Below are 18,970 nucleotides of genomic sequence, written 5' to 3'. Positions count from 1 at the left end.
GTGGAAGCTACTAGATTTTCATTAAAATTTAGAAAATGATACCAACTGTTTAAAACAGTATTCTAGAGGGAGCTGGACCAGTTGTTAACTGAGCACGGGAATAAGAAAGAGTCTCTCTGACTCTTCAGCTTCTGGAAATGACATGTAACCTTATAAAGTGCAGTTCATCTCTTTCTCCAGCACAGTCTAATGCTGTGGACATCAAATAAGTGGGATCGATGAAGGGACACTGGACCATGACTCCTGTACATAAAAAAGAAGGAAGAACTTAAGAAACAGGAAACAGCTGGGTAGGCAGAGGTGGGTCCCCCTTATATTGCGGTCAACCACTCAGGATTGCGAGCGTCACTATGTAAGTTGTTTCAATGATGAGGTATCTCCTTCTGCACTGTGTATGCAATGATCAACCCGTTCAAAGAAATGAAGGTACTAGGATGTAACAATAATACAGTAAATACAAATATTCTAAAATCAAGGGTTCTACTTGCAATCAAAAGCTACTACAAAATGGTTTTGGTTTGACAAGAAAGAAGAGTATTTTGATAGTCTGAACAAGCTCCACATTGCCCAGCCTAAAATACTTTGCAAATAACTATGAATGAACGGGAGAAGAAAGTGACACTATGTTTTACATTAACAAAGTGCAATAAAGTCTCTTTACTTAAATCATTCACCCATGTGTTTTTAAAGGGATAGACACTACTCAGTAAATCCAAAAAGACTCCAATTAGAAGTCACTGTACACATATTAATGTGAAAGGCTTACAGGCAGGACAATCTTGATCTGTTTTCTGGGTGATGAGAGAATGGAGTCATGAAGGCTCTTTTAAAAAAATATAATTCGGAGGCGTGGGAGACAAGTTTGTATAGAGTCAAGTGCCAGCCTCTGCAGCCCTTCTTTCCACCTGTACGGTTCACATAGCACTTGGCGCAGTTCCAAAGAAAAGTAATCTTCCGATGTGCACCAAAGTAGAAAAGTCACCCCATTTTTCCTTGCACGGTTACACAGTCAAAGGTCTCAGGGCTGCTCCTCTGCTGCGAGCAAAGTCAGAGTTCCTAGAGGGTCCACTGAGAAAAAAGACGAGGAGACAAAGGTCAGTGGGAGTCAGACGGAGGCGAAGCCAGTTTTTGAAGTCTTCGTCGGCGAAGTTCAGCAGCATCAGGTTCTTCATGAGAAAAGGTGTCGTCTTCTACAGTCAGTGGGGTGTATCCTTCAGCACCCAGAATTTCACTGGTTTCTAGGAACACAAAATAAGAGGAAGAATAATAAGGTGACAAATAGCGTTAATGAAACGCTTGATCATATTTAATAAAGATATGTTCAATGTGTAGTATTCTATATGTATTAACCATAATCCAGTACTCTCCTGTCTCGCTGAGTGAAGTCAACAACTGTTGTTATGCTACTGTCATGCACAAAAATTAACCCAAATATTTCAGGCCTACGAATGCAAAGAATTTGCAACTTACCCTCTTTACACCTAAAAATAAATTGCTTTAATTTTGCATCAACATTTATCTGCAATGAGCGTGCGTACTGTGCTTTCGTTCGGAATGCACAGAAAGGCCTTATTTAAAAAAGTGAATTTTTAAGTTCTTCCTTATGGCATTCATCACGGTGTCGGAGCCCTAATAAATCTGTAATATGGAAAGAATTTCCTTAAGTGCTCCTGGAATGAAGGAGGGAATTCAGGTTAAATTAATATCGATGATCTCTGAAATCAAGCTCTGATGAAAAAAGAAATACACGCAGAAAAAGTTCAAAATTATGTCAACAAGCAGAACTCCTGATGGAAGAGTTCGGATTTTCCACAAGGATCACAAATTCCCTGACACTGGCTTGAGCAGGTTTTGTGCACCGTGGAAGCATGCGTCTTAAGTTGGCTCTGTAACTCAAACCCACACCCGAAATTCACTCAATTCCCAAAAGGTCATTGCACTATTAAGTGTACTCACTGTCCATGTGGCTGGCATTATTCAAAGAAGCATGTATACCTACACTTGCAATGCAACCTTTTAAAACTTTTTTTTTTTTTTTAGCTACTATCAAACTGGAAACAGCCATACAAAAATAAATGACAGGGTCTTGCTTCTTTCACCTGTATGGTCCAAAGAGGCCAAGTCCTCAACTGCGGCAGAGGTGGATGGGGTTACGTTATCTGTACTCGAAACGGTAGTATTGCTGGTAGACACAGTAGCTGATGTAGGGCTAGGAGGAGCGGCCGGTGCAGGGGCTGGACGTGGAGGCCTACAAGGCATAAAATGTATTTAAACAAAAATCTGTTGTAACAATGTAATGACATTTGGGTAAACAACAATAACAATTCAATTTAATGAGGTGTACACAAATTGTTTCAAGGAACATGTATGGGAATATCAAAACATAGTATGAAGCAAAAAGGGTAAAATTCCTTCTGTTGATAAAAATATTATTGTGCATTTGTTATTAAGCTAATACATAACTCCAAAAGCTAACAATGTGAAAAGCATAAGAAAACAGTCTAACATGTCTGAACTAATAGTTTACGAAGTTACCTGTTATTTTTTCATCTCATTCAGAGGTGGATAACTTCCTGATAAGGTTTTCAACAAGAACAGATTTTTAATAAATGAATCACTGACCTTGACCGAACTGCTTTAGACTATGTCAGCAACCAAAGAGTGAACCCCGTAATAAGAATCGGGAATAACTAAATGATGTTGAGTATAAAAAAAAATCTAATTAAGGGATAAATGTCGCAACTGATTTTGAATGCAACACTACACATCACTGCTCTCAAGGTCTATTAATAGAGTATTACGTCTAACAAAGGTTTAGACAAACTACTTCTGTTTGCCATAGACCAGAGAAGATTCACATATGAGCAAATGTGTCAAATTCATTTATTTTTTTGGCAAACAGTTATTATAACTGTTGAAATATGTTACACGCATAAGTTAATCGACAGTTTGAAGCATATTTTCCAAAATGCAGATGAGCAGCTGCTCCTGCCACTGAAAATTCCACAGTCAAATATTTAGCCTTTCACAAGCTGGCCTTCCTTTAGAGTGTTGACTTTGGCCAGTAATTTGCAGACCTTCTATGAACAATCAAACACTATTCAATACCTTAGTTAGAGCACAACAACTAAGAGCTTTTCTTTGTTAGGTCTCAGCTAGACAGCGCTTGCGCTGTCTTGAAGAGACATGCTGTATCTACTTTGTGGGCTTTTGCCCATTCATACGCTTCCCATTTGCTGGCTTCACCATCGATCTCCTATTCTTTCACGGAATTTGTCCGTGGCATATATTTGTCATGCCTTTTCCTGTGTTTACTCCTCGAAGAGAGCAGGGGACCATGTACCATATAAATACAATGGCCACCAGTGTAACATCTATTCACAAACTATATCTCTCTTTCTTGAAAAGCAACTGATACATCAGTTCTGTATAAGCTTGTTTTGCGCCCTGCTCTGGTTTCTGTAAACAGGCCTTTAAATCGTGTTCTTATCTGGTCATATTCCAATACCGAGATCAAATGCCAGAGGTTTTTTACTCAGGGGCCTGTTCCGACATAGCCAGAGAGACAGACACAATGTGTATATCCTTTGAGTCGGTGGGAAGCGATGCTTCTGGCAAATTTTTTACAGTCAGGCCGTGCTTCCAGATTCTGTCATCAACTATTTTGAGCTCTGCCACACTGCTCATTAGTGCTGGCTGTGAGCACCACAGCATGTGCTCCCTGTCACCGCTACACTGGCAGTGCACAGCATGCACGCTGCACACCAGGCCTGGCATCATGTGGCGCTGTGTTACAGGTGGGCTGCTGTAGACAACAATATGTCAAGGATCCCAATCACTGCCACAATAAATGCATGTGAACAATGCTTGCGCAGTCTCCAGACAGGAGCAATACAAGTACATTGATTATGCGTTAGTCAATGTATTGCATGTTTGTGCAGTGCACCAAAGTGTGTGAATATGAGCCAATTATCCTCTCTGTGCATTGCGCATCCATTTATTAACAGGCAGCGATGTATGAGAATTTTACGTTGTGGACACTACTTTCGCATTCACAGTCCAGGCCATTCAGGCGAGGAAGCTGACACGGTATTACTCGATTATGTATCGAGTCAGCAACCTTGTCGACTCTGTCGGAGTCCCTCACTAGTAGCCTTGTTGTAGACTATTAGAGTCTATTAGCCTTGTAAGGCGTTTGGAGGTTACTTCAGATAACTGCACGACGTGAGCTTCAGTCTGGCACCCTGCAAGCATCCGAAATCCACATCTGTTGTAAGCTATCGCAGCAGAGTTTCCAAATCCACTGCCGCATCTGGTGCTGGAATTTTCTGTTCATCTCTGATTTTTAACCACAAGTAGCAGAACACTAGAATGACAGCCAGAAACGCAGCATACACACACCTTTCCACAGTAAGTCAGGATATAGTCCTGTTCTGAAATAATTAATAAAAAAAAAAGTTTTGTAAGAGAGAAGGAAACTTGGACTTTCTGAGACTGGTAAATAAAAACATCATATTTTAAGAAATAACAAAAAATCGGTTGAAAATTGGGGGAAGGTGGTGTTTTCACTGTGCCAACTTTTCTCAGACGAGAGACCGCTTTTTAGTTGACTAATGTTCGCAAACAAGCTTGAAATAAAAAATACCGTCACCAAATGGAAATCTTGTTTCAGAGGCTGAGCTGTGATGTCACAATGTCCCTTCCTTCTAACACTGCAATGAAAAGCGTACAATTTTACAAAAGAGTTTTGGACTGATGGGATCCAGTAATTCTGAACAGTATGAGTGGGAGTGTGCTCAGCAAGCGAGCAAGAGAAGAAAACATTCCCAGAGTACAGAAGAGGAGGAAACCCTGTCAGCAAATCTGAAGGAACAAATGATCTCTGAAAGGCTTTGTTCCTTGGCACTCCATGACTTATTTAAAAATAATAATGCAGACAACTTCACATTGACATTTGTCCTCACTCAACACACTTCTCAACTCTTGACAATTCGACTGAACCCTCTGTATCCTGCTGCATTTCTGTCATAGCAGCTCATTTTTGACTGTCTTTTCCCTATAACTTTCCTTTTCCATATTTTGGCCTTATCCCTATCTGTTCTTCGTTTGTTTCCTTTGAAGAACCTAGATTTCTTGTTTTTCTCCATACACTCAAAGCACCCCATTTTTGAGCAACTTAAAAAAGTTTCAAAGATCCAGGCAAAATATAATTTTGCCAGCTGGAGCACCGTCCAATCATGATTCACAGAAAAAAAGGCAATGTTTGGGATTTGTTCATTAATATAGCACTACTTGGGGGGTGGATGCTATCATACCTCACCTTAAATAAGCACATGCACCGCCTCGGTCTACTCTTGAAAGAGGAAGGCTATGTGCCTCTCATGCAGGGGCCACCGTTTTATTTTAAGCTAGGGGCCACATGGCCCCTTCTATAACACTGAAAGTCCATTGGGAAATAGGCATTCCTGCATTTGCATGGCATGGTCCCCTTGCAGTGTAAAGAATCCCTCCTGTGAACGCACTCATTATAAAAAGATCGACAGGGGCGAGCATAACCCCATAGCCCAGCCTGAAAGCAATGCACCTGTGAATTGCCAAGGGACTAGGCGTACCAGGGTTGGATCACTGGGATAGGGCATAAACCAAGGAGTCACTTTGCAATTTAAGAGCTGCAATGGGTTAACATGTTTTGTTTCTGCCATGTTCTCCCAACAGGTTAACAGAAATGTATCTGGCAGTGGTGCAGCAAGTGTAGTGGCAGCAGGACTCTGGAGTCTGAGAAGCTCTCAGCACCCCAATTATAGCTACCTTTTAATACTCACTGGAACCCAGGGTCCCATTTTAGTTGGCTGCATCAGATTAACTTTTTTAATACCTTAAATGAGTACACCTGTTTTAAAAGTAAGAAGCCTGAGAGGACAATTGTGGAGAGGCTCATATGGAGTGCACATCAGAAGGATCAAAACCACATTCAGATCCCATTGGGGCATAATAATGGGGATGAGGAAATACCAGAGAAATATCCTTTAAGAATGCCCATAGCAGAGCAGTGCTGGGTCAGGAAAAGGATTAACAGCATGCCCTCAGAGTGGGGCAGAAAAGGGGTCAACTGATTATGCACCATGCCACAAATTTCTTACAATGACTGGTGTATACTGTTTTGGTGGAGGGACACTTGGCTGGTGCGATTACGTCATAGACTTTGGGAGGAAGGTCAAAACCTGTCAACTTTCACCACTCAATCTCCATGCAAAAAGGTGGAGAGTGGACAGGTTCAGGTGCAGAACCCTCCGCTGCTGCTGTCCTGTAGGGGCAGTCTGATCGGAGTATTGATGGACATGCTCAACAGCTCTGGATATCAGACTCCCCATATCCAGTATGAAGCCACAAGGATTACTTGGGCCCATTCCTTCTTGATCTTCTTGAGAACCCTGGGCAGAAGTGATATTAGAGGAAAGGCGCACAGGAGACAAAAAGCTTCTCTAAGCAATTGTTGCCATTGGAAACTCCAATGAAAATAACTGCTAACATTGCACGTTCTCTGCGGAGGTGAACAGATCAAACCAAGGCTCTCCCCACTGCTGAAAGAGACCTTGCACCACCTCCGAATGGAAAGCCCATTCATGAACCTGCTAGGCATTTTCGTCCGAGTTTGTCCGCTCTGGTGTTCAGAGATCCCACTAGATGTTGAACCACTGGGAATATGCCCTGCTGTTCCAGCATGTTCGGACCCTTGACAAAGAGTCCACGAACCCCACACTACCCTGTTTGTTTTAGTACCACATGGCAGTGGTGTTGTCCGTGAACACCTGCACCATCTTTCCCTTGATAGAGGGAAGAAAGGCTTTCAATGTCATCCGGATCTCACAGAGCTCCAACAGGTTGATGTGGAATCTGGTTCCGCAGGAGGCCAGATACCTCTGATCTCCACCCCTCTCAGAGGGTCGCCCCATCCCAGAAGTGACGCATCCGTCAATACTGTTGGGGAAGGGAGAGGTATCTGCCTCCGACACAAAGACATTTTGTTCACCACCACTGCAGATCTTTCCCAGTTCCCGAAGCTGCACCCACGGGAACTTCAGGTCCCACTGAAGAGCCAGCATATGCATCTGGCAAATGTCACCTGCATATGTCACCTGCAGATGCAGAAGGTCATAAGGCCCAGCAGCCACAGAGTCATTCTCACCAAATTTCCGGATAGAGGCTGAAACATTGGTATCATAGCCTGAATATCCCGGACTCGCCGTTCTGGAGGATAAGCCCAAAACTGCGGTGTCCAGAACAGCTCTGATGGAAGGAAGTGTCGGAGACGGAGTAAAGTGTGACTTCAGCATGTTTATAGTGAACCCCCGCAAATGCAAGAGGTCTACTGTAGTATGAAAGTGGGAGACAACAGCCTGTGGCGAGCCCACCTTCAAAAGCCAGTCGTTGAGATAGGGAAAGACTGAAACCTCTGATATTCGCAGACTAGCTGCAACCATCACCTTGGTGAACACCTGAGGGGGGCTGGTAAGGCCAAAGGGGAGCACGGTAAACGGAAAGTGCTTGTGGCCTACAGTGAACCACCAGTAACATCTGGCAGGCAGTACACAAATATGAAAATAAGCGTCCTGCAAGTCCAATGCTACCATCCTGTCTCCTGGGTCCTGGGTAGATAACACCTGAGCCAATGTGATGCGAGTAGCCTGAAAGTCTTTTTGAGGAAGAGATTGAGGGGCCGAAAGTCTAGGATCGGGCAGAGACCGTGATCCTTTTCCAGGATCAGAATGTAGAAGGAATAGCAACCACAGCATACTTGGCCAAGAGAGCTGTAACTTCCTCACAGAGAAGTGATAAATAATCCTCCGTCATCCGACTGTAGGATGGAGGCATGGATGGAGAGGTAGTTTTGAAGGAGAGGGAGTAGCCCCATGTACTGTCTGCAAGACATACCTGTCTAACGTGATCGATTGCAAGCGGAGCAGATTATGGCAAGTCCTGCCACCAACTGTCCCAAGGTTTGGGGGGGTGAGAGTTAGTGGCAAGGTTTAGAGGTTGCTGCTGAGGAGTGGAGGCATGGGGGCAGGGTTGGCGGACTGACCAGATCGCTGGCGACCTGATCCACGAGGTCGGTGGATCCATGTCTGAAAGACATCCTTGATGCACCAGGAGGTGAAACTGGGGGAAAAAAAAAAAAGTTGACAAAAAGTTAGAAAATGGCAGGCAAAAATTGACTGAGGGTTAGCACTCTTCGGATTAGCATTTGCTGGCATGGATAAGAAAAAAAAAGAACTGACGACGGCGCGCTGGGTTGGCACCTATATAGGACCCAGAACATCATATCCGGCAAGGACGAGGAGATGACTAGTGCCACCTAACCGCACAAAAAGGTACTCCTCACGAAAACCTTACGGCTACAGTCAGACTCCTAGTGAGAATTCAAAGGTAAGGAATTTGCAGCTAGAAGTCTCCAACAGATATGTGCAACTAGCAGCAGTGATGCAAAAAAGAAATTGGAGTCAGTGCTCTACTAGAAATATCGGCTGCATCTAATATGATAACAGATCTGCAGGGTACGCTAGATTAAGAGATGTATTGTGGACGTTTGCTGCAACCTAGGTACCAGGTACATTCTGTGAATGTTAAAGAAAATATCACTTACCCAGTGGACATCTGTTCGTTGCATGTAGTGCTGCAGATTCACATGCTTTGCATAAGTCCACTATCTAGTGTTGGGCTCGGAGTGCTACAAGTTGTTTTTCTTCAAAGAAGCTTTTTCGAGTGACGAGATCGAGTGACTCCTCCTCTCGGTGATAGTGCGCATGGGCATCGAGTCCTTTGTTAGATTGTTTTCCCGCAGGAGGGTGAAGTAAGGAGTGAAGAAATGTTTATTTACATGTATATACTGTAAATAAAGAAGATGTCCATGTAATGTATGGAAAATGTCACTTACCCAGTGTACATCTGTTCGTGGCATGAGACGCTGCAGATTCACATGCTGTGCATTATCCTGCCATCTAGTGTTGGGCTCGGAGTGTTACAAGTTGTTTTTCTTCGAAGAAGTCTTTTCGAGTCACAAGACCGAGGGACTCCTCCCTTTTGGCTCCATTGCGCATGGGCGTCGACTCCATCTTAGATTGTTTTTCCCGCAGAGGGTGAGGTAGGAGTTGTGTATATAGTAAAGGTGCCCATGCAATGGAGTAGGTATGTATGTACATAATGTGTATTAACATAATATTTATTTACAAATTTTCAATTTTCATTCAACTAATAACGGCTACAGGCTCCCGGGGAGGTGAGAGGGCGCATGTGAATCTGCAGCGTCTCATGCCACGAACAGATGTACACTGGGTAAGTGACATTTTCCGTTCGGTGGCATGTGTAGCTGCAGATACACATGCTGTGCATAGACTAATAAACAGTAATCTCCCCAAAATGCGGTGGCTTAGCCTGTAGGAGTTGAAGTTGTCTGAAATAATGTTCTTAATATAGCCTGTCCTACTGTGGCTTGTTGTGTTGCTAACACATCTACACAGTAATGCTTAGTGAATGTATGAGGCGTAGACCAGGTGGCTGCCTTACAAATTTCTGTCATAGGTATATTCCCCAGAAAAGCCATTGTGGCGCCTTTTTTCCTAGTGGAATGTGCTCTTGGTGTAATAGGTAGATCTCTTTTTGTTTTAATATAGCAAGTTTGAAGACATTTAACTATCCATCCGGCGATGTCTTGTTTGGATACAGGATTACCTGCATGAGGTTTTTGGAAGGCTACAAACAATTGTTTTGTTTTATGAAATTGTTTTGTTCTATCAATGTAATATATTAGTGCTCTCTATGTCTAATATATGTAAGGCTCTTTCGGCTACTGAGTCTGGTTGTGGAAAGAAGACTGGGAGTTCCACTGTTTGGTTTAGGTGGAATGGTGATATGACCTTTGGTAGGAATTTGTACGTAGAACTACTTTATGTTTATGTATTTGTATAAAGGGCTCTTGTATAGTAAATGCTTGTATCTCACTTACTCTTCTAAGTGATGTGATAGCTGTTAGAAAGGCTACTTTTCAAGTTAAGTATTGCATCTCACAAGAGTGCATAGGTTCAAATGGTGGTCCCATGAGTCGTGTTAATACAATATTAAGGTTCCACGAAGGTACTGGTGGTGTCCTTGGGGGTATGATTCTTTTTAGTCCCTCCATAAATGCTTTGATGACTGGGATTCTAAAAAGCGATGTTGTATGTGTAATCTGCAGATAGGCAGATATTGCAGTGAGATGTATTTTAATGGAAGAGAATGCTAGCTTAGACTTATCTAAGTGTAATAAGTAGCTTACAATGTCCTTTGTGGAAGCATGTAGTGGTTGAATCTGATTAGTGTGGCAGTAGTAAACAAATCTTTTCCATTTGTTTGCGTAACAGTGTCGTGCAGTAGGTTTTCTAGCTTGTTTAATGACCTACATACATTCTTGTGTAAGGTCTAAATGTCCAAATTCTAAGACTTCAGGAGCCAGATTGCTAGATTGAGCGATGCTGGATTCGATTGTGTCTGATCTGTTGTTTGTGTTGTGTTAACAGATCTAGTCTGTTTGGTAATTTGATGTGAGGTACTACTGATCAGTCCAGCAGTGTTGTGTACCATGGTTGGCGAGCCCAGGTTGGTGCTATGAGTATTAGTTTAAGTCTGTTTTGACTTAGTTTGTTGACCAGATAAGGAATGAGTGGGAGAGGGGGAAAAGCGAAAGCAAATATCCCTGACCAACTGATCCATAACGCATTGCCCTTGGATTGAGGGTGTGGGTACCTGGACGTGAAGTTTTGGCATTTCGTGTTTTCTTTTGTTGCGAATAGGTCTATTTTTGGTGTTCCCCAGCGTAGGACGTGATCCTGTAGGATCTGGGGATGAATTTCTCATTCGTGAGTTTGCTGGTGATCTCGACTGAGACTGTCAGCTAACTGATTCTGAATGCCTGGAATGTATTGTGCTATTAGGCGAATGTGATTGTGAATTGCCCAATGCCAAATCTTTTGTGCTAAGAGACACAGTTGTGACAAGTGTGTCCCTCCTTGTTTGTTGAGATAATACGTTGTTGTTATGTTGTCAGTTTTGACAAGAATGTGTTTGGGGGCTACTAGTGGTTGAAATGCTTTTAATGCTAGAAACTCTGCCAGCAGTTCCAAATGATTTATGTGAAGTTGTTTTTGTTGATTGTCCCATTGACCTTGTATGCTGTGATTGTTGAGGTGTGCTCCCCACCCAACCATGGAAGCATCTGTTGGGATAATGGCGTGAGGCACTGGGTCCACCACAGGTACTTTTGTAGGGTTCCACCATTGAAGCGGAGAGTGTGTTTGGCGGTCTATCAACACTAGATCTTGAAGTTGACCCTGTGCTTGTGTCCATTGTTTTGCTAGGCACTGTTGTAAGGGCCGCATGTGTAATCTTGCATTTGGGACAATGGCTATGCATGAAGACATCATGCCTAGAAGTTTCATTACAAACCTTACTGGGTAGTGTTGGTTTGACTGTATACTTGATGTTATATTTTGGAACGCTTGGACCCTTTGTGGACTTGGAGTGGCAATTGCTTTTTGTGTGTGGAGTGTTTCTCCCAAGTACTGTTGTATTTGGGATGGCTGCAGATGTGATTTCTGGTAATTTATAGAGAATTCTAGTTTGCGTAGAGTTTCTATAACGTATTGCGTGTGAAGAAGACACTGTTGTTGAGTGTTGGTTTTTATTAGCCAGTCATCCAAGTATGGGAATACGTGCATGTGCTGTCTCCTTATGTGAGCGGCTACTACTGCAAGGCATTTTGTGAATACCCTTGGGGCTGTTGTTATACCGAACGGTAACACTTTGAATTGATAGTGTACGCCCTGTATCACAAACCTTAAGTATTTTCTGTGAGAAGGATGGATGGGTATGTGAAAGTACGCTTCCTTGAGATCCAATGTTGACATGTAGTCCTCCTTTTTTAGTAAGGGAACCACGTCTTGAAGTGTTACCATGTGGAAGTGGTCTGACTTGATGAAGAGATTCAGTATTCGGAGGTCTAAGATATGTCTTAACGTTTTGTCCTTCTTTGGAATTAGGAAATATAGTGAGTAGACGCCTGTTCCTTTCTGATGGTTGGGTACTAACTCTATTGCTTGTTTTTGTAATAGTGCTTGGACCTCTATTTGTAATAGGTCTAAGTATTGTTTGGACATATTGTGTGCCCTTGGGGGCACATCCGGTGGGAAATTTGTGAATTCTATCCAATAACCATGTTGGATAATGGCTAGGACCCATGCGCCCGTGGTAATGTGTGTCCAGTTCTGATAGTATGCGGTAAGTCTCCCCCCCCAACTGGTGTGAAGTGTTGGGGTTTGGTGACATTGGAGTCACTGTTTGGTTTGGCTTGTTTTAGGTGTCTGGAATTTTCCCCTTCCTCTTGGGAATTGTTCTCCTCTATATGAGCCACAAAACCCTCCCCTCTGGTATTGTGCCTGATAGGTGGGTCTGGTTTGCGAGGTGGAAGGCTCTGGTGTTTGCATTCGAAACACCCCTCTAAATTGTGGCTTTCTAAATGTGCCTCTGCCCTGTGGGGAGTAGAGCGTGCCCATGGCTTTGGCCGTGTCCGTGTCTTTCTTTAATTTTTCAATTGCTGTGTCCACTTCCGGCCCAAACAATTGTTCTTGGTTAAAAGGCATGTTCAACACTGCTTGTTGGATTTCTGGCTTGAATCCAGAGCTTCTTAACCATGCATGCCTGTGAATGGTTACCGCAGTGTTGACCGTTCGTGCTGCCGTGTCTGCAGAGTCTAATGCGGACCTTATTTGGTTGTTGGATATTGCTTGCCCTTCTTCCACAACCTGCTGGGCACATTTCTGGTGTTCTTTGGGCAAGTGTTGTATAATGTGTTGCATCTCGTCCCAGGGTGCCCTATCGTAGCGAGCAAGTAGGGCTTGCGAATTAGCGATCTGCCATTGATTGGCTGTCTGTGCTGCCACTCGTTTGCCTGCTGCGTCAAACTTCCTACTCTCTTTGTCAGGCGGTGGAGCGTCTCCTGACGATTGAGAGTTTGCCCTCTTTCTTGCTGCTCCTACAACCACTGAGTCCGGTGTAAGATGCTGTGTTATAAACACAGGATCCGTTGGGGGAGGCTTGTACTTCTCCACCCTAGGCGTGATAGCCCTTCCTTTAACTGGCTCCTGGAATACCTGTTTTGCATGTTTGAGCATACCCGGGAGCATTGGCAGACTCTGGTAGGAAGCGTGGGTGGATGCTAAGGTGTTGAACAGGAAATCATCCTCTATTGGCTGAGAATGCATTGCTACATTGTGGAACGTAGCTTCCCTGGATAGTACCTGCGTATATTCAGAACTGTCCTCTGGAGGTGACTGCTTTGTTGGGTAACAATCCGGACTTATCTGATACTGGTGCATCATATAAGTCCCATGCATCAGGATCATCCTGTCATTCCTGTATTCCCCACCGGAGACAGCTGTGGTGAGTGTAGTGGGGAATGTTGTGGAGAAAACCTTGGTGGTGGGGTTTTTTCTCTGGCCACCTTCGCCTTCGGCTGCATTTCTGTCTCCTGAAATGCCAGTTTTCTTTTGGTTTTAATTGGAGGAAGCATGTGTATTTTTCCAGTCTCTTCCTGGATATGCAACCTCCTTTGCATATGGTCTGGTTCAACCATACTTATTTCCTGCCCAAATCTGTGTTTTTCATGCATTTGGCTGGAAAGTCCTTGCTCTTCTGTGTAAGAGCTTCTTTTCGGCTCCGAAGCCGCTTTTTTCTGCACCGATGTTTCCGATAAAGTATTTTTCGGTTCCGATGTTATTTTTCTCACCTTGGGTGAGTCGAACTCTCGGTGTCAAGATTGTTCGGTGCCGGAATCTCAAGTCTTCGGTAAATCTCTGGCCTTTTTTGGTGCCGATGTTTGGTCACCTTCTTTTCGATGGGTTAAGCCATGGCCTGCTGGCGGTGGCGTCCCCTTGGCCTTAACGATCTTTGTGTGAGTTTTGGACAGGGCAGTTTTACTGTTTTCTGTAACGTCGTGGGTCGCTCACTTTTGGATTCGTCAGAGTCCGGCCCCTGGATGGAAATTTTTTCCTCCTCCTCGACGTCGAGTTCTCTCGGTGTCGACGCCATTTGCAGTCTTCTCGCTCATCGATCATGTAGGGTCTTTTTAGATCGAAACGCTCGACAAGCCTCACAAGTATCCACCCTGTGTTCTGGTGATAAACACAGATTACAGACCAGGTGTTGGTCCGTATAAGGATACTTCGAGTGGCACTTCGGACAGAAGCGGAAGGGGGGTCCGGTCCATTAGTCTTCGACGATGGATGTGGTCGGGCCGACCAGGCCCTGCCGAAGAACGGAAGCCCCGAAGGGCCGCCAGAGCGCTTCTGCGATCAGTGGCGATACAATAACACTAAACCAGTACCGAAAGAGAACAATACCGTCAAATTTTCGATGTTTAGCTAACTTTCCCAATTGGAAATACGGAGCGAAGAGGAACACGTCCGAACCAGATGGCGGAAAGAAAACAATCTAAGATGGAGTTGACGCCCATGCGCAATGGAGCCGAAAGGGAGGAGTCCCTCGGTCTCGTGACTTGAAAATACTTCTTCGAAGAAAAACAACTTGTAACCCTCCGAGCCCAACACTAGATGGCAGGATAATGCCACCGAACAAATATTTACATAAAGAAAGTACTACAGGCTTCCGGAGAGGTAAGTGACATCTGCCATTTGATGGCATGTGTAGCTGCAGATACACATGCTTTGCATAGACTGAAAAGCAGTCCCCTCCTAAAATAAGCGGTTGTTAGCCAGTAGGAGTTGCTTGAAATAATGCTTTAAGCACTGCTTGACCAACATTTGCTTGTTGGTGTGATAACACATCCACACGGTAGTGCTTAGTAAATGTGTGTTGTGTGGACCATGTGGCTGCTTTGCATATGTCTGCCATTGGTATATTTCCTAAGAATGCCATGGAAGCCCCTTTCTTTCTAGTATAATGTGCTTTAGGAGTTACTAATAGCTGTGTTTTAGCTTTAAGATAGCAAGTTTCAACACACTTTACTATCCATCTAGCTAACCCCTGTTTTAAAATAGGATTACCCTTATGAGGTTGCTGAAAAGACACAAAAAGTTGTTTAGATTTTCTAAACTCTTTTGTTCTATGTAATACATGAGAGCTCTTTTGACATCAAGAGTGTGAAGAGCTCTTTCAGAAACTGAATCAAGCTGTGGATAGAAGACTGGCAATTCTACTGACTGATATGAAATGGTGAAACTACTTTGGGTAGGAATTTTGGTTTTGTCCTAAGTACTACTTTATGTTTGTGAATTTGAAAGAAAGGTTCTTCTAAAGTGAATGGTTGAATTTCACTAACTTCTTAAGAAGTAATTGCTACTAGGAAAGCAACTTTCCATGAGAGAAATTGAAGAGCGCAATAATGCATGGGTTCAAATGGTGGACCCATAAGCCTTGTGAGCACGATGTTAGGATTCTAGGCAGGAGCTGGTGGTACTCTAGGTGGAATAACTATTTTAAGGCCTTCCATAAAATCTATTACAGGAATTCTAAACAAGAAGTATGCTGTCTGTTTTGGAGGTAAGCCGATATTGCTGTTACATGAATTTTAATAGATGAGTATGCAAGATTTGTTTTTGTAAGTGAAGCAAATAACAGACAATATCCTCCACTGATGCTTTAAGAGGATCAAGGTCTTTGGGTTGACAGTAATATACATAACGAACCAGTTACTTACCTTCGGTAACGACTTTTCTGGTGGATACATTAGCTACCTGTGGATTCCTCACCTCATGAATACTCCCATGGCGCCAGCATTCAACGGAAATCTTTTTACTAGTCTCTGCACTTCGACGAGGACGTCACTCTAGCCCACGCGACGCCGTCTGACGTCATACAGGCAATAAGAGGTCCTCGACGACGTGCGGACGTCAGTACCAATCATTTTTTACGTGCATGAGAACAACCAGGCAATGCAATGAAAGAGCAAGGCAACATCCCATTATATTGTAAAAATACACAACATTGTATGAATGACTGTAAATCTTTTTATATAAATATATATATAAAACTTTCTCTTTTAAAATATATACACACACCAAGTATATACACAAAGATATATACATATATACATATATATAAATATATATTATATACACATCTATTGCACCCTCAAAGACCAAGAGGAGCGCACTCAAGGATTACTTGGTAAGACCAGAAAGGCAACGGGGAGGCGGGTGGGACCGTGAGGAATCCACAGGTAGCTAATGTATCCACCAGAAAAGTCGTTACCGAAGTAAGTAACTCGTTCTTCTGATGGATACAACTACCTGTGGATTCCTCACCTCATGAATAGAGTCCCAAAGCAGTACCACGCCCGGCGGTGGGTGCCTAAATGGTCAAACCAAGAAATCCTGCAGCACTGACCGTGCAAAATGGCCGTCCCTTCTAACCTCAGAATGCAAACAGTAATGTTTTGCAAAAGTGTGAAGGGACGACCAAGTTGCGGCCTTGCAGATGTCGACCACAGGAACACCCCTGGCTAAGGCCGAAGTGGCCGACTTAGCTCTGGTGGAATGAGCTCTAATGCCCTCAGGAGGATCCTTCTTTGCCAAAGAGTAACATATTTTAATGCAAAGAACAACCCACCTGGATAGTGTTCTCTTGTGGACTGCCTTTCCTCTCCTCTTGCCCACGTATCCAATAAACAGCTGATCCTCCAGCCTGAAATCCTTTGTTCTATCAATAAAGAAGCTCAACGCTCTCTTTGGATCCAGACGGTGCAGTCTTTCTTCCTCTTTGGAAGGATGAGGCGGAGGATAGAACGTGGACAAAGTAATTGCCTGAGCCAAATGGAAGGGTGAAACAACCTTCGGGAGGAAAGCAGCCTTGGTCCTCAACACCACCTTATCCCCATAAAAAGTTGTATAAGGGGGCTTTACTGATAAGGTCTGCAACTCACTCACTCTCCTTGCTGATGTTATAGCTATCAGGAAGACTGTTTTTAAAACCAAATACCTCAAGGGGCAAGAATGCATAGGTTCAAAAGGGGACCCCATAAGGAAAGTCAGGACCAAGGACAAATCCCATTGCGGCATAACGAATGGCTTTGGAGGATATTGATTTAGAAGACCTTTCAAGAATCTGATAACAATAGGGGATTTAAATAAAGATGGTTGGTCTGGAAGACATACGAAGGCTGACAAGGCCGATAAATAACCCTTAATGGTAGCCACTGCACAACCTTTCTGCGCCAGAGATAGAGCAAAAGACAAAACGTCCGATAGATGAGCATGCAAAGGATCAATCTGCCTCTCTCCACACCACGCAACAAATTTAGACCACCTATTAGCGTAGATAGATTTAGTGGAGTGTCGCCTGGCCGCTAATATAACATCCACTACCTCAGGCGGGAGAAAGAAGGAACTCAGGTTGCCCCGTTCAATCTCCAGGCATGTAGGTGCAGACTCTGGAGGTTGGGGTGTAAAACCTGCCCCTGCGACTGCGAGAGGAGGTCTGCCCTGAAAGGGAGACGGAGCGGAGGGCACATTGAGAGTTGGAGAAGGTCGGAGTACCACACCCTCCTTGGCCAATCCGGAGCTATTAAGATGACTAGCGCCCGGTCTTGGCGAATCTTCCTCAATACTCGAGGAATCAAGGGTATGGGAGGAAACGCGTAAAGCAACTGGCCGCACCAGGTTATTTGAAACGCGTCCCCCAACGCTCCCTGCATCGGATACGGAAGGCTGCAGAACAACGGACAATGCGCGTTCTCTCGAGTGGCGAACAGATCTACCCGAGGAAACCCCCACCTCTGGAAGATTAAACGGACTTGATCTGGATGGAGACGCCACTCGTGGTCTGCCGAGAAGTGGCGACTGAGACTGTCCGCACGCACGTTCAAAACTCCGGCCAGATGGTTTGCTATCAAGCAAATCCGATGGTCCTTTGCCCAGGACCATAGTCGAAGAGCTTCTCTGCAGAGAAGGTACGACCCCACTCCTCCCTGCTTGTTTATGTACCACATCGTGGTAGTATTGTCCGTTAGGACCTGTACCGACTGACCGGGAAGGGAGGAAGGCCTTGAGAGCCAGACGTACAGCCCGTAACTCTAACAGATTGATGTGAAACATCTGTTCCTCTGGAGACCAAAGACCTTTGATCTCCAGATCCCCCAGATGAGCTCCCCACCCTAGAGTGGAAGCATCCGTTATGACTGTGGCCACTGGTGGCGACTGCTGGAACGGCTTTCCTTGTGAAAGATTGTTGCTTGCAATCCACCACTTCAAATCCACAGCAGCATCTCTGGAGATCTTGACAGTACCCTCTAGATCCCCTCTGTGTTGAGACCACTGCCTTCGGAGGCACCACTGAAGAGCCCTCATGTGCCAGCGAGCATGCGTGACCAACAGAATGCAGGAGGCAAAAAGACCGAGCAGACGAAGGACCTTGAGGACTGGAACTACCGCTCCATTTCGAAACATTGGAACCAAATCCTGAATATCTTGAATCCGCTGAGGCGGAGGAAAGGCCCGACCCAATGTTGTATCCAGTACTGCCCCTATGAACAGGAGGCGCTGAGAGGGCTCTAGGTGAGATTTGGGCTCGTTCACCGAAAAACCCAGGTCGAACAACAACTGGGTTGTTGACTGCAGATGATGCGACAAGCTCCGGGGACTTGGCTTTGATCAACCAGTCGTCCAAGTAAGGGAATACTGCTATCCCCTTCCTTCTGAGTTCTGCCGCAACCACTGACATCACCTTCGTGAAGACTCGAGGTGCTGAAGTAAGACCAAATGGAAGGACCGCAAACTGATAGTGTTGCGATCCCACCACAAACCGGAGATACTTCCTGTGTGACTTGAGTATCGGGATATGAAAGTAAGCATCCTGCAAGTCGACAGACACCATCCAGTCTTCCTTGTTCAACGCCAAAAGCACCTGTGCTAGGGTCAGCATCTTGAAT

At 44.3% G+C, this 18,970-nt stretch overlaps 1 protein-coding gene across 1 annotated transcript in view; it reads right to left on the bottom strand.

Moving 5' to 3' along the window:
- Positions 1-626: 626 nt before the first annotated feature.
- The window catches only part of SYVN1 (synoviolin 1), a 238,252-nt gene continuing 219,908 nt past the window's right edge, over positions 627-18,970 (bottom strand). The window contains exons 15-16 of the mRNA XM_069208078.1: positions 2,100-2,248; positions 627-1,238 (exon numbers count right to left, since the gene is read on the bottom strand). Of these exons, the coding sequence (XP_069064179.1) occupies positions 1,096-1,238; positions 2,100-2,248 (292 nt within the window). The 3' untranslated portion in view covers positions 627-1,095. The remainder of the gene's footprint in view (positions 1,239-2,099; positions 2,249-18,970) is intronic.

Source organism: Pleurodeles waltl, chromosome 9 (genome assembly GCF_031143425.1).
Source record: "Pleurodeles waltl isolate 20211129_DDA chromosome 9, aPleWal1.hap1.20221129, whole genome shotgun sequence".
Classification (NCBI taxonomy): Eukaryota; Metazoa; Chordata; class Amphibia; order Caudata; family Salamandridae; genus Pleurodeles; species Pleurodeles waltl.
This window is presented reverse-complemented; position numbering and strand designations above follow the sequence as displayed.